The sequence below is a fragment of the Branchiostoma floridae genome, chromosome 4, assembly GCF_000003815.2.
Source record: "Branchiostoma floridae strain S238N-H82 chromosome 4, Bfl_VNyyK, whole genome shotgun sequence".
NCBI classification, from domain to species: Eukaryota; Metazoa; Chordata; class Leptocardii; order Amphioxiformes; family Branchiostomatidae; genus Branchiostoma; species Branchiostoma floridae.
Window position 1 is genome coordinate 8,428,884 of NC_049982.1, and position 22,127 is coordinate 8,451,010.

Here is a 22,127-nt window from a genome sequence, read left to right on the forward strand (position 1 = left end):
TTGTTGTATTTTGCCAACTTAGGTACAAAATTTCTCCCTATGACGTAGTAGCATGATCCAAAGAAGCTTTCGTGCCGCGTGCAAATAGCAGGTGCATTTTGGGAAGAAGCATGACGTGTGCATCAACCAACGCTTGGCCGCCATCTTTGGCTTGGTAAGTGAATTTACGGAAATTAAATTCTAGTAAACGCCTGTATTATACAATAAATCCACATTATAGGTATGTTTTGATGCAACGAGTAATTTCGACACATCCTGTAGCACATTATTCCGTTGAAGCGTGTGGCTTTTTTTCCCGGATTGTTGCGATGTTTACCCGATTGTGTTCCTTGTTATGGACGCCACAAGCCATCCTTCCTCATGGCACGGACCTGACTGTTTATTTGCCCAAAACCGAAAATGAATTAAACCAAGGGATTTCGTGTTGTTCTCGTCTTTTGCTGAAGTACTGGAAGCACAGTTTGCGGGATGCACGGTAGACTATATTAGATCTGACATGTTTTTGTGTCTTCTTGTTATCAAATAATTTGCCCCCCTCCCCATTCATTGTTGTCACGCAAATGAGATCAATTACTGCGGTTTGCCAGCTAGGACTGTAGACAAGGCGTGTCAGGGCCCAGGGACATCGTGTTTGTAACGTAAGCTTGCTCTGAGCAGTTCATTGACCTCATGTACCACGTGTCCATGCAAACTGCTTGAAACTGATAGTGTGCTCTGGGTTGAAAATAAAAGAGAAGTTCTGTATCTGTGTTGTTTCCTGGTGTTAAAAAGCGCAAGGCTGCATGACGCAAGCTGAAAATTGATTGTCTGTACAAACTGTTTAATTTTTCAACGTGCCACAATCTGTAGCAGTTTATTTTGAGCGAAATGGTATTTGTGTCAAAGGTTTATAATTTGACTTTTGGGACATGGGCACAGTTTAATCTGTCAGTGTTGTATGAGAAATGCATTTATACTGTAGCATTTATTTGCCCTTTGCTCCAGATCATCATGTCGAGGTATGGGAGAGATCCGCGGGACCAGTGTCCCCTGGACTGCAAGGTCTACGTGGGGGACCTCGGCACACGCGGTAACGAACGGGAGCTTCGAGACATCTTCAGCTACTACGGCCCCTTGAGAAACGTCTGGGTGGCTCGCAACCCTCCAGGCTTCGCGTTTGTGGAGTTCGAGGACCCCCGTGATGCTAAGGATGCCGTCAAGCACCTGGACAGAAGGTGATCCTAAACAGGATTTCACATAATCATAATCTTTTCTTTAGATGAGTGATTTACCATTACATCTGTACAATCTGTTTCATTTACCAAGAGATGAGCTTGATCAGTTCTAATGATTGTTCTAGAGGGGGTCACAGGCTGTAAAGAAGAGTGGATGTCAGCCTGGCCCTCTAAATTGTTTTGTACATACATATAGTATGCATTATTTTGTAACCTAACTTCTAGAGGTTTTGAGGAAGATAATCGTTGTAACTGACTGTTTTTTCCCCTCCAGAGAGATCTGTGGAGCGCCAGCTCGTGTGGAGATGTCCACAGGTATGCATGTCTATTAGAATATCCTGTGTTTTTCTGCTTACTGTCTGATGATTTAAAAGTATAATTTGCAGTCAACTTTCAGACAATTGACATAAGGATTACAGAGGGTTAATGATCTTTCTTTTTTCCCTATGTGTCTATCATCACTGGTTGAAACCATCACAACTTCAGCACGCCAAGGTTAGTGAGAAATTTACATGATGGATTTTATTTTTGTGCAGTCTGCTGAATGCCTGTGGCTTGCCATAGTACCTGCATTTCATGAATGTTTGATTTTTTGGGCCTACTTGTGCATGGTGCTCAGGATGCACAAGTGTATGACTGACAGAAAAATGATGTCAGATGTGCTGTGAAAATTACAATGGCCTCGAAGCAGTCTTCTTGGCAACTAGAAAATTGTTGGTGTCTCTGAGAGCCAGATTGGGTCTGGAGGAATTTTGTATTTTGCCCAACTTGTTTCCATTTTTCCTCTATATGTGATGCCCTCATACTGACACCACCTTCACTTTGGACGAACACACTTGGTTGCAGCAAGGGAAGGTGTGCATAACTTCGCATTGCTAGTACACACCCACCCTCAGTGCACAGCACAATATCACAGACTGTGCCAATGTATTACAATCTCTGCTGTCAAACAGGACAAACAGCCTTCAGAAAAGGCAATTGTATGCTCCTGAAAGGCTGTTCTTTCATTACATGTCATAAATATAGACTTACATAAAATACATAAATCGGTCTGTTTAAGAAGAAGTATATCTGTTTGAAGAAAAAGGATGTTATAAGTTGAGAATAAAGCATACGCTTGAAATCTATTGAAATCCCCGCTCTTCATATTGCATCTATTGAATGCTGTAAAGTTGTATGAAAGCAAAGATATTGACACATACTCTGGTGTTTCATTGTTGAATTTGGTGGAAAAATTGAGTCTATTTTGCTGAACTTCTTTTGTTTCCCCTCTTATGTGATGACCATAAATTGACAACATATTCACTTGGGATTACAGCAAGAGAAGGTGTGTATGCATATCTACTTTCTTTTTCTTCTTCTGACATTTGAAATAGAATTTTGTATTTGTTAGTGTTATTATATGATATTGTATCTGCCATATCTCCATTCTTGAAATGGAATCAAATAAAAACAATGATCATGTTGATGCAAACGGTATATTTCCTTTCTTCCTTTCCTACAGGAATGGGAGGTGGTGGTCGACGTTCGCGATATGGCCCGCCCCCTCCGTATTATCGCCGCCCCTTCGACCCGCTAGACCGATGCTATGAATGTGGCGAGCGTGGGCACTATGCCCGGGACTGCTACCGCTACCGCCGCCGGTAATGACACATTTCATACCTTTCCGCAACCTACCGTCTACTAACGTAGCCATATTTCCTTGGTTATTTTCAGAAGCTTGCTTTGTGCTCTTACCGTAAATTGTTCTCCCCCCTCATGTACAGTATAGACATTCCCGTCTTAAGTGTTTGGTGAACATGTAAGTAGACTCCACTCTGCATGGCTTACAGAAAGTCTGGGGCCTAATCTTGTTTCCTTTTTGGCTACCTGTATTTTGCTGCTAGCAGAAGAGAGTGAGTATATTGAATGACCAGCCCATGTTGATTTGTTACTTCATGTTTTACATACTGGTAAAGTGCTTTTCTTGTAAGAGTGCCATGCCATATTCTAGACTGTTCCTGTTGGCCACTAAGTCAACTTTCAACATGTCAGTAGTAATAGTAGGAAACCAATGTATAACCCATGATATTCAAGTAAATGCAAAAAATTTCTTTATTCCGCTTCCCGAAAGTTATGGTTGGACATATTTTACTATAGGGAGATGGATCTGTCCCGAATTTACTTCTGAACCTAGCAAACACTACATAAAATAGATGAGACCAAAATGAATTTTACATGCCACTATATGGAAAGAAAAACAGTGGTATTCTTAGACTATTGTTTTCCAAGTAATGTCTAAGACTATTGGCAACATATGTGGCATGAGAACATTCTAGGTATGGCGTTGGTAGCCTTACGTCTGTATGCGCATCTCTTATTGCACATGGAATATTTTTCTTTTCTGCATACTTATTATACTTATTCTGTGCCACTTGGTGTAAAACTTGCAGGCGGTTTTCCTCCTTGAGTCAGTTCTCCACACGCACCACATGAGTCGTTGAAAGTTCTCCATGTACCTTCTGTGGGCGCCAGGCGTGTGGCACACTCCCTGATCGGCACTCGCCAATCAGCGTAGTCTACATCATGTGATCGGCGCTGAGCCAATCAGCATACAGTTGTCGCCACGCTCATGATCAGCTAGCCAATCCCAGCATGTGTTCCTCCCACACATCCACCAATCCGATAAAGTCGACCATCGGCCATTCAGAAAACGGCTCTCAAGTCAGTTTCGGCTCAGCCGTCGACACATTCGGCCCTTGTGTGAGCCAGAGTTGATCGACCTACTCACCCAGCATTCTACCATACCGTTGATTATGTGTGAGATTCGTCCGACACTCTGCACTGTGCAGTGTTACGACAGTAGATTCGACTCCAGTAAACCAGGTGCCATATACTGTCTGTAGTTAAGTTTGCTGCAGTTAGGGTAGGTATGTACTGCACCACCTCACATCTTACTCAGATAGCATTGCCACAGCTAACCAAAATTAAAAGTAACTCTGAAAAAAAAATGTGATCAAACTTGACCAGAAACATGATTCGAAGTTAAGTGACATTTCATATTGACAAATTTTATAAAGATCTGTTTTTGCACAGTAAACACTCTTTTTTCCCCTTTTCTTACAAAGGAGGAAAAAAGACTATTTTTTGCTGTGAAGATGGGAGGTGGTGAGATGCTATGAAGATTGCTTGTCCCTGCAGTACTGAATGTTGTGGAAGTTTTGTACAGCTACAGTTACAGAAATGACAGCTCTTGTGTTTGGGTTGATTTGAACAACTTTTGTGTGGTCCAAATAAACTAAAGAAATCTCATTGCAATTTTTGGCCAGATAAGCAACAACCTAAGCATTGTTACCAACTTCACTGCATCCTATATTGTGCATTGTTGTACTCTAGGGGGCTACCTTGCTACAGTAATGACATATTACAAAAACTTTGTCTTCCTTCCATGCTGTCAAAAAAAATTGACCACCTTTTAACAGGACTAAATCATGATCTGCATTCTTTTTCTGAATCATTGCCTATTTTCTTTATAATAAAAAAAAATCTGAAGATGAATTTCAGGCACTGCCAAGCATTTAGAATGTGACTAAAATGCCTGAGACGTTATTTCACAACTGTACCTTATAGATTATCTACTTTAACTTTTTACTTGGAACTGTCATCCTAAAATCATTCTTTCTTCTGCTTTCCTTGACTGGGAACTATCCACCTAAAGGATCTCTTCCTTTCAATCACTGGTGAAATCTCTATCTTGATTTATTGTCAGTCTTTTGACAAATCCCTGGTATGACTTGGCAACTCAAATTCTTCACCACACAACCAAATCTTGGGTTTCGTTGGGTATTGTAGTCACTGTAGTCACGACAGCATTGAAGTTCAGGCTGAGGCCAGTTAAGACAAATCAATATACATTGTGGTAATAAGTTGTCCAGCTAGGCAGGGGAATTGGTTATATGTAAGAAGACAGGTGTAAATGTTGCTTTTGACTCCCACGTAAGCTACTGCAGGTCCCATGGAAGAAGTGCAGGCCCAGAAAGGTTGACAATGTCATGCGAATGTTGCACACCGTAAGCCCAGTCTGAGCTGACGGTTTGTGTGTCTGTGTCCTCGACAGGAGCCGATCCCGCAGCCGTGACCGCCGTCGCCGCACGCGGTCCCGCTCCAGGTCCCGCAGCCGCGACCGCAGGAGGAGCTACAGCAGGAGCCGGTCCCGCTCGCCCTCCCGCTCCCGCAGTCGGAGCCGCAGCAGGTCCCGCCGCAGCAGGTCCCGCAGCCACACGCCCCGCAGCAGGTTGGCAGCTCTGCTTATTTGTGTTGCTTTGGCTCGGAAAAATGCTTCCTGTTTTAGCCATGAAAAAATTAGGGTCGGTAGGTAGGGATCAGAGTTGTAGTCAGCGTCCGTCCTTTGACGGAATTCTGCAGCTGGGGACAGAAAATGATTTTGTTCATTCGTCCTGAGCTCCTCTGTGATGGACAGAAATTGATATGTAAAGGTATAAAAAACTGTCCCACTTGTGTTATTCTTTACTAAGACAGATGCCATCGAATAGCTTAGTCTACCAGCAAAATTTACACCTCAAAATGCAGGAAATAGCGTTTCAGAGGGTCTAGACTTCAAAATTTTCCGGGGGAGCATGCCCCAGGACCCCCCATGAAATGTGGCGCCTTGGGCGCTCAATGGGATTCAAAATCAAGGAGACGGGAAATGATTTCAGGCTGGCTACAACCCTGGTAGGGGTTATCTTTTTTTTTACACTCGGCCAAAACTTATACAAAAACATTTCAACAAAAAGTAAAATGGAAATGCATGAACACATATTTTTATTCTCTTCTTGCACTTAATATGTTGTTCTGTTACCCTACAGGTCTGGCTCCAGGCGTGAATCCCGCTCCAGGTCGAGAACTCCTGAGAAGCGGTCCCGTTCCCCGTCACGTGGTCGCAGGTAAATAACCCCCTTCTTTCACACCTATCTTGGATATTTTCCACAACTTTTGCATGTGGCAGTTAAAATCATTTGATAGGAGGGAATAGGTTTAGCATACTGTGTTTCATTTAACCTGGTAACAATCACAAATACAGAATGATGTGATATGGCTACTATGAAACTGCCTTAAAAGGGAAAATTTCTTACAGAAGTGAAAACTTTTCTGTTTTTGCAGCGGTTCTCCAGACAAGCTTAAAGAGAACGGAGTAGAAGATGTGCAGAAGGAGAATGACGACTGAAGCAAGTTACCTCCTCTCAGATCCGGGACATTCACGGCCGGAACTGCAGAGAGACAGACATGAAACTGTACCACATTTCTTCTTGTAAATCTCTAGTGTTAATGTGAAAAGACTTGGTAAGGCTGTGAGGAGACCTAGGTAATGATGTAGACATGAGCAGGCCTCTGAGATGCAGCCACCCCTGTAGCATAACAATAGAAGGTGGACATGGAAGATTATGTTTTAAGATGTATAACAGTAGGCATCTCCCTCTAGCTGAGTAAATCCTGTGGAGGGTATGGAAGTAAATGTGTGGATTTGATAACTGATTCCTTCAAATTAAAGCTAGTGTTTTCCATTGCAAGCATAGTACTAGCCAGTGGAAAACAACTATCTGGAGGAAGAACAAAAGATAAAATTTTAAAGCTTTACTATTCCATTTAAAATTTTGATAGAAGAGATGGATTGAGTTTTTTAAAGAAGTACTGGGAAGATACTTGAATAAGGGGAAAAGGTTGTGTATGATTTCTACCACCCCATATCAAGTTTTTTAATGGAATAGTCCTCTGTGAAGGGTTGGTTGTTGAATCCCTGAAAAATGTCATAGTTGAAATCCCCATCTGTGGTCATCATTCCTCCTCAAGGTTTTACTCAAAATGAGAGGAAAATATACAAGTTGTGATCTTGCTGTACAAACTATCTCATATTGATGGAGGGAATATGGTGAAATAAAGCTTGGAAGTCCTTTTTTTTTTATATACCTGTACTTGTATATGGAGTTGATGGCATTACAATATCGTTGCCGTTCGAGGAGATGTGTCTCATTCACCAACTAATATTGGCATGCATTTCTGTAGGTATTATGTTGTATGTGCAGCAAAGTGGTGAACACCCAGTTTATGGTCAATCATGTAATGCTATAGAGGAAGCCAGCGTTTACAAGCATTCACAAATTGTGTCTAGTATAGTACATTCCATTACTGGTAGTTTTGCTGTAGTCTGTCGGGAACAGTACTTCTTTTGACCAAGCTTGTCTGCAATATTTCAGCTAGAGCTTCTCAAGTAGTTGGTGGTTACTTATGTACGGGCAGGCAGTAGTGGAGAGGGGCAAGCCCATCATCTTGCAACAACATTTTGAAGTTTTTTGGTGAATATGACTTATATGAGTAATGTTAGACCTGTGGTTATATTGTGACATGTAATGGGTATGACTCGAGTCACATGAAGTATGATGTTTTGACATTTCCTGTATATGGTATTATAACTGTTGTATGGCTTTGTCATTTCTGTATAGGTGTTCAATAAACAGCAATTTCAGTATTTAGCTCACCACTTGTATGAACAGCTTGTCCTGTGATTTTCCTTTGCAATTCAGAGAAGATCTTTGCATTTATTGCTACCAAGGCTGTTTTGAATGTTTGATGTGCTTTTAATAAAGATCACCACGTAATCTTTGTGCTGTATTTATTGTGCAAAAGGCGAGGGATGATTCGAGGAGGTATGTGGAGATGAAGAGGAATGATGTATGATAAAATATGTAGTGGAATGAAACACTTGGCTGACATGTTAAATGAAACACTTGCAGATGAAATCAAAAGCTATCTGCATCCCCAAAATCAAGGCAAAAGTTCTGCTACAGAGTGCAGTACTAATAAAAGTATTGTAGAATCCCAAGGTGAATTTTGAGCTTTGTCATTCCAAAATATCAAAACATACCATGATCCATTTAGACCAGTGGACTGCTTGCCAAAATATTCAGCAGCACTATCGCTGAAAATAAGACCTACCAGTTATTATAAAATTATATTAATTTATTATATAAATAAAATTAAGTTCTTGTTCTGAATTTACAGCTAGCTGGTCTGTAGTCAGGTCTTGGCAGTCTCAAAACTGGGTATCTATCAGAAAACTACAGTTTTTACAACTACAGTTTTTTTTAGTAAAAACTGTTAAGTACCGAATATCAATATGATTCAAAATACAGAAAATAGCCCACTTTACTACTAGTAACTTAGATCTAATACGTGTCTTTTTACGCTCAAACAGATACATCATATTAAAGCCCAAATTGTCAATTGTGCATACACGTCCTTACAGTGCACAAAAGTACAGTACGTATTATTTTTCGGCTTGTCAAAAACTTGATGCGGAATGAAGTTCAACGCTCCCCAGGGGGCGCGACTGTCACTCCGACGGCGGAAATACTTCGAGCCTCGTCGGCTTTCCGAGTAGCCCCGAGTGCTTGTCGAACGGACGGACGGCGGCCATCTTGAGTGTGGGGGTTGGTCAAGAGGTGAGTTGTAAACAAGCTTCCGTGCTCTGTCATTCCAGCGTGTTCTTCTTTTTGCTGAATGAAAAACTCTGTATGGCAGTTCTGTGCTTCATCTAAGGCTATCGTTGTGGACTTGTTCACGAAAGATCCACCGCTTGTCTGATGGAAAATAGACGCGCGAGTCGCGGTGCCCTCTCTCAGGTTTGGTGCGGTACTGCACAGAGGCCCCCTACTTTTACCGACTTGCAGACGCTCCTTCAGTGATCTGCTCACTTGTATACTTTTCTAGTCATGTGTTGAAATAAATGAAGCCTCAATGTAACCATTAAGTGACAAAAAGTATGCAGAGCTGACAGGCTTTGCACGGGAACAATCTAGGCGATGGGCGTTGCAGGGCATGGGGGAGGGGGGCACTCATCCATACATACAAACATGCCTGTCTTCTAGAAAGTGAAAGGAACCGTTCAACTATATTATGTAGGTCATCACACATGGGATAAGCTCAACGATAATTCTACGATCATGTACATACCCATTACGTGACAGATATCACATCCTATGGCGTAGAATCAATTGTTTCACAGATAAACAAAAATATCATAATTTCCTTCTAGTTCTCAGTATAGAAGGAAGTTAAATGTTTTAACTTTTGTTTACAGAAAAACATTGTGCAGTCATCTGATCCTACAGCTATTATCCCAGACAACGGAACTAGAAAGGTTTGTATTTACAAAGTTAAATCTCTTGTTTGTCACTTACATTTACAGATCCTTTTCGTTACATTCGATATTCTTGATATCAAATTGCCTGACTATTATAATATGTTATGCTTTCTTTCCCAGAAAGATTCTTTTCCAAACAAATGCCTATAATATAGTATTTTTACAACAATCACAATAGTATGCTGCCAAATTCCTGGTGGTTAATTGTGATCAGGAGAGCTGACCTGCTTGGAGAATGTACACTCTTCCTTTTATTTACTAGTAATGGCATTCTGGGTGTTGTAGTTGTGTTCACTGTCCGATTTTGCATGCTTGATGGCCACTATACTATAGGCACTTAAATGCAGCTGCTGTTCTGTCAATGATAAGAAATAAGAATGTTCTACCAGAATACCCATAATTTTGCACTAACGTAAACATCTCGACAGAACTATCTACTGCTTGTACTAGTACAGCAGCAATACATGATGCCAGCAATTGATTGACATTTAAACATGATTTTTTAAAGTTTGGCCCAAATCTTGCACGCATCAAACATTGTTTTGAAAAGCCGTCATGTCAATCTCCTATTCTATTGTCTCATCTCTCTCACAAAAACGCTATGCAATAATATCTAATCGTAAGAAGAACATTACTGCTTGAATCATCAGATAGTGTGGAACAATGCGGGGTTTATCTGAGTATTGAACTGTTTGGCCAGATGTGAAGAGCTGTTTAACGTCAGAAGATGACTAACTGCTGTTATATGTCTGTAATATTGGTGTGAAACAGTGGCCTGGTATCCATCCCTATCAGAGCTGCCAGGTTTCTTGCAATCCCCTATGAAAGTATTGGCTGGACCTACAGTATTTACAGAGTGGACTACAAGAACTCTAGCAGGGATGGAGACCAGACTAGTAAAACAACAACAGGGTTGGAAAAACTTACTTCACTTACTTGATAAATAAGGTACCACCATGCACTGTAGTCTCTTGTATACTGCCATAGAAAAATGTTTGCGGTGGTTTTAAGATTGCAGTAAATTTGCAACGCGAAAACTGCGAACATAAAAACCACCGTGAAAATTTCTGCATTTACAGTACCCTCCAGAACCCAGTCCTTCTTAGAAATAGCTGTAAACTATAATGTGTCACTTTAGAGGCCATCTTGTGATTAAGTAGGTGCCAAACAATTAGACTGTTTTTAAGTAGGACAAACAATAATGGCGTCAAACATGCAATTAGTTTTCTCACTGACCCCATTGTTCCAGAAGATAGTAATTTCCGAGGACAGTTTTCTTCCGGAGTGGGTCTATACACCCGCTGTGAGCAAAATTACTAGTACATTACTAGTAGTAGACGATTTGTTGTGTCTGTATAAATGTAACTTATGTAAGGTTAAGTTATGATTTTGAGGTTCAGTTTTGATTTGTTATGATGATTTTAAGACTAGGCTTTAAGATCAATAAATAATTAATTAAATTTTACAGGGTCACTTAATTCTGCCTTTTGCAAATAATTCTATTCCAATGTTCAGGTTTTGTAGGACATTCTGGATCTTTCCAAAAAAAGTTGATTGTTGAATCATTTGTTTTCAACAATAATTATAACAAGGTTCATAATAAAAGAACCACCTGGTATTGATTATATTTCATACGTGACGGTGAAACAGGTCACCGTTGCTATATCATTAACTTTAACCTAGTGTTCCTGGCGTAGCCTGTTCCCGTGGGAATGGGCTGGATGCCAGTTATTGTCAGACCTTTTAAACAAGGTTAAACCTCGTTGTTCTAATTGAATGGAGCCGATGAAAACACTTTTTTAAAACTCTGTTGAGGCATTTGGTATGCATTTATTTTTCCCTGACAAACCTGCCTCTATGTTCAATGTATGCAGAATTCAGTGAATCAGTGAATGACATAATCATAATGTAATATAGGTTAAAAAAAACAACATAGGGCGGCGCCCATCTCTGTTTCCTTAGCCATGGGCCACACAACGCAATCTCTACAGCAAGGGGCTAGTCCACTGGTAGTGGTGTGTGTTCAACTTCCATACTCTTTCCCGAATGCTGAGTGCTAAGCAGAGAAAGCAGCATGTACCATTTTTAAAGTCTTTAGTATGACTCGGCAAGGGATCGAACTCATGACCTACAGAATGGAAGGCGAACACTCTACCCTCTAGGCCATTGCACCGGTTGTAATGTAATATTATGCATGTAAGAAATAGCTTCATAAGGATAGCTTTCAGCCCAAATGTTTGAGCATGTCGTATGACTAGTAAATACAGTCCTGACCATTGTTCTTCCATCCATTGTGGTTCTCCCGTGTTTGTGATCTCTGTAACCAGAATTTTACATTTTGCAACGCTTTGTTATTTCAGACGTTCTAAGTTGATTTCATCCCCCATCCCACGAACATCTAGATCTACACCAACATGTCAGGTGACTATGCCAATTAAGAAACCCATGCAATTACGAGGGGGATAGAGAACTGAAATGACTCTACTCTCCTAGCAGAGGTTTGGCTCCAGCTTATTTTGGACTTGGTCTTTTTAGGCATTTTGTCAGCCTTTCTATTTTGCAAGTTTCTCTTAGTGGCCTACATGCACCAAGAAAAAACTGACAGAATAGAAAGGCTGATAAAATGTCCAAAACAAGCAAGACCTTAACCTGCCAAAATGTCAACTTTTTTCCTGTGGCCTTAGTGTGCAGACATTATGATTTATATACTCTAGTGTATATATACATAAAGCCTGTATACATTAAGTTATATACATGGAGACTTCAGTCTATTAGCATTACTATCATCATTTTGGGAGAGTTGTCAGGAGTGAAGTTTTTCTGCATCCAAATTTAAGCAGCATTCCCCGAGATGATGTTTTCAATTATCTAAGGAACCTCCAAAAAATTGTCACATTAGCCTGAGGTGGCCTTTTTGCAGAAGTTTGACTGTATCGAGAGGTTGTAGAGTGATCAATGAGGCATGTACAGAGCTTGAACCCAAGACTTGAATGTCAACTGTCTAGAATCCAAACCAGTTTTTTTATCTACCGCAGACAAGCAGACAGATATTAAACATGTTGCTTTTGGCCATTGAAGGAGAGTGTTTTGGCAAATCCCCACATTGTGAGTTAGATTGTCTGTGAATGAAGGTGGATCTGTTGGCGGTTGAAGGAAACGTGGTATATGTAAGGAAGCACACCTGTATTCCTCTGTTGTACCCACCTCCGAAACATTTGAAACGCCCTGGGCAGGGCCGACTACAAAGATTTTTATCACGTAAGTGGAGGCGATTATGTGTAATCATAGTTTGGCAGTGTGTAATTTCAGCAGGTTGTCACAATGGGAGTGTTCAGACAGGGTGACAATTATGTTGCCTAATATATGCACTCCCGGTAGATTTACACTCCAGTTGACTTTTACCCGAAGATGCAGGTATTTGTGTCCTGTGGGCTGGATCATTGGGTTACATATGCTGGGCGGAGGTGCACAAACTTTATGAGGTCATTGCCACTTACCTGTAAAGCCAGTGTGTTATGCTGATGCTGTTTTATTAAAACACTACATAAATATCTTTAATTTTTTTTCTCTCTGTGATGGCATCACTACCACAAATGAGTCAAGATGCTCAATTAGTTTTAGTAACAAAATCATTTGCAGCAAGAAAACTGGAAAACCTAAATTTATAGAAAACTGGAAAACCTAGATTTATAGAACAATGTGACTACAAGTCAACAATATACTTCTGTTGCTTTTCTTGTTTTACTAGGCCCTTTGTACTGAAATTCAGCCCAGGTATAACCGTACTACAATAATATCTGTGATACAGTACTGCAAGCACAGATGGCACATAAATGTTATCACTTCGAATTCTGTTTGAGTAGGGCAGCTGTCAGAAGGACTATTGTTACCATATCAATTTGGTTTCTTCTTTTAAACCAACACACCACTAATCAACAAAAGATAGTCATTAAAAGGGGTATTTTACTGTCCGTACATCCATTTCTGTCGACATATGCTCAGATGTTTGGTCCCGAGTCCACACAGAGCGTGGTAGTCAATTCTCCAGCCTTGTCTTTCTACAAAGAAGCTGAGGTACTGTGTAATATATATATATATGTCGTTGCTTATACCCACAAATATTACATGTATGCTGTTCAGGCAAGTCGACTTAGTGCTGTACATGTATTTGTATATGAAAGCCTTACAGCCATGAATTATTCAAAAGGTGTTTCATCCAAATGAAGTCCTAAGATAACCATAACTTTATCAATTATTCATTCTCTTTCAAAAATGTTGAAAGCCATTCTTTAGGAAATTTCTTGGATGTTGACAATGGGCATCATTTAGTAATTGCCTGCCAATTTGTGGGTACTCGACTGTGATGTACCTGCTGCCAGATGTTAAATTGTCGACTGGCCTTGAAATGTACATGTAACAGGTATTATCAAAGAAAAAAGTCACCTGAATATTTGCACATATGCTTTCTTAGACAGGATGCCAGCGTTGTTAGCTTTAGCTGATCAAAATCTAACGCAGAAACTGAAGCATCATAACTCATCTTCTCATCATAAAGGGGCAAAGCAAGAATTTTTCTTCAAATTGGTTTCTGATAGCCAGCCACAGGACAGTCACTTTTTTTTCTCCTTGTAACGATAGAAAAAGGCAGATCCTGCCCCGCAGTGTCAAGCAGTGGCTAGAATACTAGTAATTGGTAGTCATGTGTATGTAGTCCAGTTAGCGCCCCAGCCTCTGAATCTGGAAGAGTTTGAGTTTGATTTTGGCCGTGTCACTCACCCGATATGCAGGCTATCAGCAAAGGTTTCAGTCCTTATGACATGTCCACTGTTCATTGTGCTTCTTGAAAAAAGCTAGGGGAAGTTCCCCGATACGTCACGAATAGTGAAAGACTTATAAACTCTTCAGTCAGCTAAACTGGATCGATATCACTTTCACTTTTACTATAACAATGAAAATTCAGCTCTACTTTCTCGTTGTTCCTCAGGAGGTCGCGACATGTCCCACTGGAGAGACACCGGTCCCATCGACTGCAAAGTGTACGTGGGTGACTTGGGTCAGTCTGGCACCAAGCACGAGCTGGAGCGTGCGTTCAGCGCCTTCGGACCCCTTAGAAATGTCTGGGTCGCTCGTAACCCTCCGGGCTTTGCATTCGTGGAGTTTGATGATCCACGTGATGCGAGGGATGCTGTGGACGCATTGGACGGGCGGTAAGTATAACATCATCCCACAGATATTACAGCTTTCTTTTCTCCACTGACTTAGATGAACATTAGATGAATACTGAAATGATAGATTATGAAATATTGTCCATTCCCTTCAAAAATAGATTGTATTTGAAGATCTTGAAGTCTTGGTTCTTCAAATTTGCGTGTGCAAAATATGTTTAGATCATAATGTGAGAATTATCTGGAGCTCCGCTAATTCTACATAATACAAAAGTAACTCAAGCAGCTTGATATGTGTTTTGAAGACTCCAGTTGCTTGAGTGACTTTTGTATTGAGTATCTCATAACCTGGATCTCTGAGCTTCATCGACGTACCCTGATTCTAATTTCCAGTTATCTCTGCGGCCGCCGTGTGCGAGTAGAGCTGTCTCACGGAATGAAGCGTTCCTCTCGATACCGTCCTCCCCCTCCGAACAATTACCGCGGTTACGACCGTCCACAGCGCCGACGCTCAAGGTGACTTCATGCTGTTTTTTATTGTGTTTAGTCAAAGCATGTAAATATCAGTTGCTATTGCTTATGGACAGGTTAAGGTTGATTTGTTTCGAAGGACATAGTGGTTTCAATTTTGTTCTTGTCTTTTGCCAGATAACATGAGAGAATGTAATGCATGTATAGGTCCTTTACTTTCATATAAGAAGAAATGGAATATTTGACTGTGGAGGTCTGAATGTTAGTTGTGGGTGAGATGATAAATGTGTTAAGTGTTTCAGTGGCAGACAGGTTACAAGTGTAGCACCTAGATATCCAAAGATGTGGAAAAAAAAATTTCAGTTTGTACCTTAATGTTTGAGCCTCTAAGACTTAGCCTGATCATCGTGATTCAGAAACAGAAGCCCCAAATTAATTTGTTCCTTTGTTTTGTGTGTATATTTTTTCTCAAGATAATTTTGAAAATGGTAGGGAATTTCTGACGAAGATGTTTCTTCTATACATGTCAATGGTAATGTAGTCCGAGTGTCAAACGAGGGTGTAATGTTTTAAGTATCTGGAGTGCAGTGCAGTAGAATAGAGGTGCAAGCATGTGAGATGCTCTGATTCAGTGTACCTGTGATGTCTTGAGGTAATTTTTTCATGTCTTTTTCCAATCCATATGCTCAGTAATTTTTAATTTGGTTTTCTATAGTCTAGTATCCTCGATATTAACTGTCCCAACAAAACCCCTTACAGAGTGGCCATCTCGCTTCTCCACCCCATCAGACTACATTAGCCAATCAGCTCAGCCTTTGGCAAGTCACGTGACCGTCGCCATCCAATCAGCATTACCTGTCACCTCAACTACACCTTCAGCCCCTCCACCCAGCATGCCTTGCTGCAGCCCTTCTGGCCAATCACAAAACAGCGCCCGGCCTCAGGCACAAAGAAAGCATCAAACCTTCTACAGCGCGGCCTTCCAATACAGTCTCAAAAACTCAACAATTGTGCTCTTCCGTCCCTACAACCAACCAATCTCCAATGAGGACCATCCCTCATCGATCACAACCCCCTTGACGAAAACTACTCACCTTTACTTCAGCGTCTTTAGAAAAAAACAGAAACAACTACGTACTACAAGCCAAACTACAAAAAAATGCCAGCTTCTCCACCTACTGTCTGCAACACCCACCTTCCCCACCACATTTGAGCCGTCTGTCTACTGCTTAAAAACGAGTCGGGTTTCCACGGCAACTTGTCATGGACGATGCTGTTATGACCTTGCCTCATCTTTCGACCACCCTCCAATACCGCCTGGCCCAACTTAACAACCCTGCCGCCTTTCTACTTTCAGCCTCTTGGGCCGGTGTAGGTTATCTGTTCTTGTCTCTAGACTAGTCTGTAGTTAGACACACACAGTTTCTGCCACTGTAACTTGAGCTCCAGGATGGCAAAACTTACCATGCACCAATTGAACTTACAATGTATTTCAGACTCAAAAATTGATTTTCTTTTCGGACATTTTCCTCTCAGTCTCAAGTTTGTGGCAGCTGTGTTGGGTTGTGTGTGAAAATATGAAGGATTCTTTGATTGATAACAATGTTAACACAATCTCTTGAAAATGTTTACTGCTAATCAATATAACTCAGTGATTTTGATCTAACAGCAATGCCATCCAGTGTTCTGCTGACACTTGACAGCATGAAGGCTGAAAAATTAACATTGTCTTTTGTATTTTTGGACTGTGCTGTGTATTAGTTTCAGGTGGACTTGTAGGCTGTGCAGTTTTTTTTTTTTCTATTTTCATACAATGCACAACATACATGAACATGTGAAACATTGTGTTGTTTGTCCTATCTTTGACATCTATGTGACATGTACGAAATAGTCACATCAACTTAATTTAGCAACACCTATGGTAGGAAGTTCCTAGATTAGAATAGTGTGGTAATCTGATAGTTTCTCACATTGTTGCACAGTCGGACCCTGTGCATATGATTTGTAAATTGGGATTCGCCCAAGTACAGGAATTGATCTGATTTACATATCCTGGTTCCAAGGGCAAATCAATCCCACCACTCAAACCAGGATTTGTGAATCAGGTTCGATCCCCATGCCTGGGTGGATCCCAATTTGTGAATCCTGGTATGAACAGGGTCAAAGATTCAGCATTTACCATACCAACACCTTCAACAGCCAGTCTCACTTATGATAGGAGGGTAATTCAACTACGTTATTACCTGTAGCTCATTTCTATCAGGAACGCCGTGCTCAGGACAAGCTCGACAACTTTCCATACAAATTCATCTATCAGCAACCTGTCTCATGTATCCTGTGGGATTATGATATAGGAGAACTGTCTTGAAAAATTTAAGTTACTGAGATATGGAGCAAATGCATTACCAAGGCTTGTCTCAGTTCTAAAATGTCATGCTACTTTATGTATAAACCACACCTTACATAGCGGAGAGAGCAAAGTATGATTCAGATATGCACCTAACAAGGACCAGTCATTGTAGAATTGCAAAATCTGACGTGATGATTTTTTTCAATTTGCTAAATACAGTCTTCATTACATGCACTTGATTGACACTCCAAAATTGTCGAAATCTAAAGCCTTAGATAAATAAATTCAATTTACAGTTAGTGTTACCCACATCTTGCTCTGTATAATGGAAGTAACACTACTTCAGACACAATTTAAGTCTGGTGTTGGACTTCTTCGTGAAATATATGCTCTCTACATGTATCTTGTATCTTTACAGTGTGTGAAATACATATTGTACTTCACAGTGGCCAGTATTAGGCTGAATCTTTTCTCAGTCCACTGAGCCAAACTTTCAGATGAAAATCAAAATAAGCAATGATTATTTGACAGGTAAGGGTTTTAAGATCATGATTCTTTCACATTGATAAATTTGGTCATAGATTGGAAATTTGGCAATTTTATCTGACCTGGACAGGCAAACATCTGTCCTTAGACGTGCAGTGTGCAACTCTTTACTTTCAAAATGTATTTCATACACTACTGATTGATGTGTTTTTACTGATTGAGAAAGTGGCTGGAGAGAAACATAAAATCTTCATGTCCATCAGGCAGTTACAACACACAGACTGGTGAGGCTGTGCTGCTCCTACTTTGGGCTTAGAACCCAGGACTTACGGCTTAAGACTTCTGTCCCTAACTGAGAATGTCCTTCCAAACAGGTCGTTGTCTCCATACCGGCGAGGGCCCTACAGTCGCAGCCGCAGCAGGTAGTACTGAGCATGCCCAGTTGTGTTTGCAGTTTGACAGCCAATCACAGCACAGCAAAGCTGAGTAAAGTTGCCATGTCATGCGGGAGACTTAACATTCAGAGAACACACTTTCCAGTTCTTCTATGTAAAAACAAGGAAACTGATTAGTGTAAATGCACAAATGGTGGACTCGTGTATGTGCATTCACATCTGTCTTCAGTACAGATCTGAAAGGTCTATGATTTTGGCTTTCCACAGAGTATGGAACATAAATATCAAATGGTAATAGCAAACCAACCAACCTCACTTTTATATGAAAACTCCACGACTAAATGACTAGTGCAGAAACTTACCACATATCAGACTCCTGACTTGGCAGATTGGGTGACAGCAGTCTGGGTGTTTGAAATTATCATTTTCCTAATCTTATATCTAATTCAAATCAGTACAGAAGATTGTTCCTCAAATTTGGTTTGACAGATCCTGTCTTAATTTCTCAATCATTTTCTGTAATAATTTCCCACTTTCATGACCAGCTCCTTTCTCCGCTGTGTGCTGCTTTTCGTTTTTCATGTTGATTTGAACTTAAAGTTTTATATAAAACAACCTCTCTTTGACATCATCCTTATAACAATAGTTTATGCATTTACATGTAACAAGCTTTACTAACACTTGTTCTGGGGTTGAAGGAAAGCAGTTTGCACATACAATGTATTACTTAAATGTTAATTAACAACTTGAATTTCAGCTGGATGCTGCCATACAGACTTCTGCCTCTCTTGCAGCCTGTGGTAACACGACGGTTTACCGGCCATGTTTTTTTTTTTTTTTTGCCACGTCCAGGTCGCCGCGTGACAGACGACGGAGCCGATCTCGCTCCCGTTCCAGGGACAGGAAACACTCGAGGTCTCACTCTCATTCCCGCAGGTGATTGATTGTCTGCTCTCTTGTCTGATTGCTTCAGCGGAGCTCGTGGCACAAAACGTGGTCATTTCTGACATGCTCAAGGCACAAAATGTGGTCATTTATGACATGCTCATGGCACAAAACGTGGTTATTTCTGACATGCTTGTGGCACAAAATGTGGTTATTTCTGGCACATTCATTTGTTTCAAAATAAAGCATGTCATTGCTTTTTCGCAAGGATGTGGTATCAGACAGGAAATTTGGCAAAGAAAATACTTTTTTTTCTCAAATATTCAGGGATATTATTTGATATTGTAGTGTTACTGTTTATGATTTACTACAATTTGTCCAAAATGTTACCAGTAGATAACAGTGTTCAGTGTTGAAAAGGATTACACAGCGAAAACTCCACATAAAGATAATAAAAATCTTCTTGAAGTATGAATTCTCTAGAGTGCTGTTCATTCAATCAGGCTTAATTGTTTTTGTTGTTGTTTTTCAGTCGGTCAGCCTCCCCTATCAATCTCAGTCCCCGAGGCAAGAGTCCGCTAGACGACTAGCTCTGCCTGTGTGAGCCTCAAGGGGGAACTCTGACCCACCAGCCTTCCAACAGACCTACTAAAGGCCTGTTTGATGCTTAACCAACCTGTAGAGGACACGTTGTTCAAGTCATAATCTAGTAATTGTTACTTGTTCTGCCTCTACATGTAGTATTGCTCAATTTGCTGGGAAGGAAATTTTGTAGTTTGTTTTATGTTATGAATTGATATTTAGCAAGTTACCCCTCAGTTGACACATGCTTTTGTATTGTATTAATCGTATCCTTAGGCTCTTAGAAAAAAAGGTCCTATCATGTTACGCTATTATAAGTACTGTATTGTGTATCGTAACTAGAATGCAGTAGTCACTGTTGGATTCTGACTTCTAAAGATATTTTCATTTACAACAGAGCAAAAGCTAACCTGTCTGCTAGTATATTTGCTTAAGTTTCAAAGGAAGGTTTATATATATCTATACCGTGTGAAACTCCTCTATTTTCTTGTTTTAACTTTTTTTGAAAGTTTTAGGGAAACAAAATTCCCACCTGTCATTTAGAAACAAAAGTTGATTATAAGATAAAAGTAGAAATCTGCAATTTTGCAGGCCAAAAAGTCCAAGGTCTTATCAGTTAAGTAGAAAATAAAACATGTTAACTATCACATGTTGTAACCAAATTCCATAAGTGTTCTCTACCTTATAAGCAAAATCCAATGTGTAGTAAAGGTTGATATAGAAAAGGCTTGTGGACCTTCCTGTTGGTCTTGTCTTCTGAAGGCAGATCTATTATACATGCAAAGCACTGTAAAAATTATGTATGTTGTAACACACTGTTTACGTTGTCTGTGAAATCGTTGTATGTCATACTGGAGGGAAACAATGTTTTTGATAGTCTTTAATACATGCATTCTCCTTATTTCTTTACAAAAGCCAATTAGCTTTTACAATGTATATTGTAATATAGAGGAAGACCAAGCTTCATTTCATTTTGTTACAGGAGGCACTGAATGATCTCAGCAGTAAACAGTGATCTATGCCTCAGTGGTATATTGTCAGCTGGTACCAGGGATGTCAGTTAACACTCTTAGTAATTAGAGCTCCAGCTTTATGTCACCCAGAACTATCATGTTTCTGGCAAGTATGAGCATATTGTTGAATGTTTTGTTTGACAAAGACTAAAGATTACTAGAGGCTGTCTCCAGCTTGTTTCTCACACTCTACTCATTTGTTTGGGTGCCCATGTTATTTTTTTTTTCATTTTTCATTTTAATGTATTTTTGTCAATTTCATGTCTTAAAGTTAAGACTTTGGGGCACACTTTGAAATTTTTGTCCATCCCAAGTTCCCAACAAGTAGGCAAGTTTCCATCCTGGGATACGAGCAATCGCTGTTGTTGTATAGATATCCGGGGTATTGGACGGTTGTTGCCTACCAGGACGTCAGTAGATTGGATCAAAAATTGATATTCAAATTAGCGGCTCAAATTACTGGTTCATATGTAAAGCAATCCTTTGCCAAACACCTGCTTCTTGCCTACCACTGTGTCACCATGACATCATCGCGATCCCTCGTATTGAGGGACGGGTTCTGGAGACAGTCCTAGACAGGTGCAGCCTCTGGAGTGCATGTTGTAGTACTTTGAAGGCGCCTGGTTTTGAGCCTTGGGGTATCAAGTGAAACATTTTATTTTTTTTTTCAGTATTATATTTTATTGGTCAGTATTGTTGGATCTTTAACATATTCCGAGTTGTACCCCCTGCAGGTTATGTACATCTGCAGTTCATTGTAGTTTATTTTTAGAAAAAGATGCTTGAAGGTATCTGGTGATAAATGTTATGAAGCTAGATTATCGGAAACATGTTATATATGCTACATAATTAGCACTCATTTATCATTACGTACCCTTTTAAGTACATGTAACCCTTGTTTCATTATGTACAGAATTAATATGTGCGCAGCAGTTACACAACCTTGAAGTCAATGTGCTTCGTTGGTAGCAAACTTTTCCACCTTAAGTTCTCATTAAAGACTGTTGACATGTAAAGGAGAGACCTTTGTTGTGTGATTTTACAGCCTGACAAATGATCAGAAGCAATCTTATTTTTCTTGTCCAGGCTCAAGTATTATCAGGGGAGCAGTATTCAGCATTCTGCCTGCCTCACGGAAGTTTCCCGTGCCCAGGCAGTGTACGGACAAGCCCTGTGTCTGTTCTGTTATCCCTGATGTGTTAGTCTTCCGCGGCATCTGAAAAGAATCTGGGTTTTACCCTTGGTTACATAACGTTATATGCTAAATAATATAGCTCTCAATAATTATTACGAATTGTTTCATTCTGTACAGACTTACACAGCTGGAGGCACTATTCAGTATAATGTTACACCTTGTCCTTGGGATAACCTGACTTCACTTCTAATT

The 22,127-nt window shown here is 40.3% G+C and overlaps 2 protein-coding genes across 8 annotated transcripts; both read left to right on the forward strand.

Annotated features, from left to right (window-relative positions):
- Positions 1–28: 28 nt before the first annotated feature.
- LOC118412937 (serine/arginine-rich splicing factor 3-like) lies at positions 29–6,912 on the forward strand. 3 transcript variants are annotated; one of them, XM_035815999.1, is made up of 10 exons: positions 30–154; positions 985–1,214; positions 1,489–1,529; positions 1,701–1,709; positions 2,061–2,069; positions 2,533–2,541; positions 2,719–2,857; positions 5,311–5,487; positions 6,062–6,139; positions 6,357–6,912. In XM_035815999.1, exons 2-10 carry the CDS (start codon positions 991–993, stop codon positions 6,418–6,420), a joined length of 750 nt encoding a protein of 249 aa, XP_035671892.1. In that variant the 5' UTR covers positions 30–154; positions 985–990; the 3' UTR covers positions 6,421–6,912. The 3 variants fall into 3 exon arrangements, with proteins under 3 accessions (XP_035671894.1, XP_035671892.1, XP_035671893.1); XM_035816000.1 differs by lacking the exon at positions 30–154 and adding an exon at positions 197–220; XM_035816001.1 differs by lacking the exon at positions 2,061–2,069 and having other exon boundaries at positions 29–154.
- Positions 6,913–8,604: 1,692 nt separating this feature from the next.
- LOC118413099 (serine/arginine-rich splicing factor 3-like) lies at positions 8,605–21,077 on the forward strand. 5 transcript variants are annotated; one of them, XM_035816265.1, is made up of 8 exons: positions 8,605–8,692; positions 9,331–9,390; positions 11,754–11,817; positions 14,378–14,600; positions 14,952–15,074; positions 18,240–18,287; positions 19,113–19,196; positions 19,678–21,077. In XM_035816265.1, the coding sequence occupies exons 3-8, from the start codon at positions 11,808–11,810 to the stop codon at positions 19,733–19,735; spliced, it is 546 nt and encodes a 181-aa protein (XP_035672158.1). In that variant the 5' UTR covers positions 8,605–8,692; positions 9,331–9,390; positions 11,754–11,807; the 3' UTR covers positions 19,736–21,077. The 5 variants fall into 5 exon arrangements, with proteins under 5 accessions (XP_035672158.1, XP_035672162.1, XP_035672159.1 ...); XM_035816266.1 differs by having other exon boundaries at positions 8,606–8,692; positions 11,754–11,814; XM_035816269.1 differs by lacking the exon at positions 18,240–18,287 and having other exon boundaries at positions 11,754–11,816; positions 14,377–14,600.
- The last annotated feature ends 1,050 nt before the right edge of the window (positions 21,078–22,127 follow it).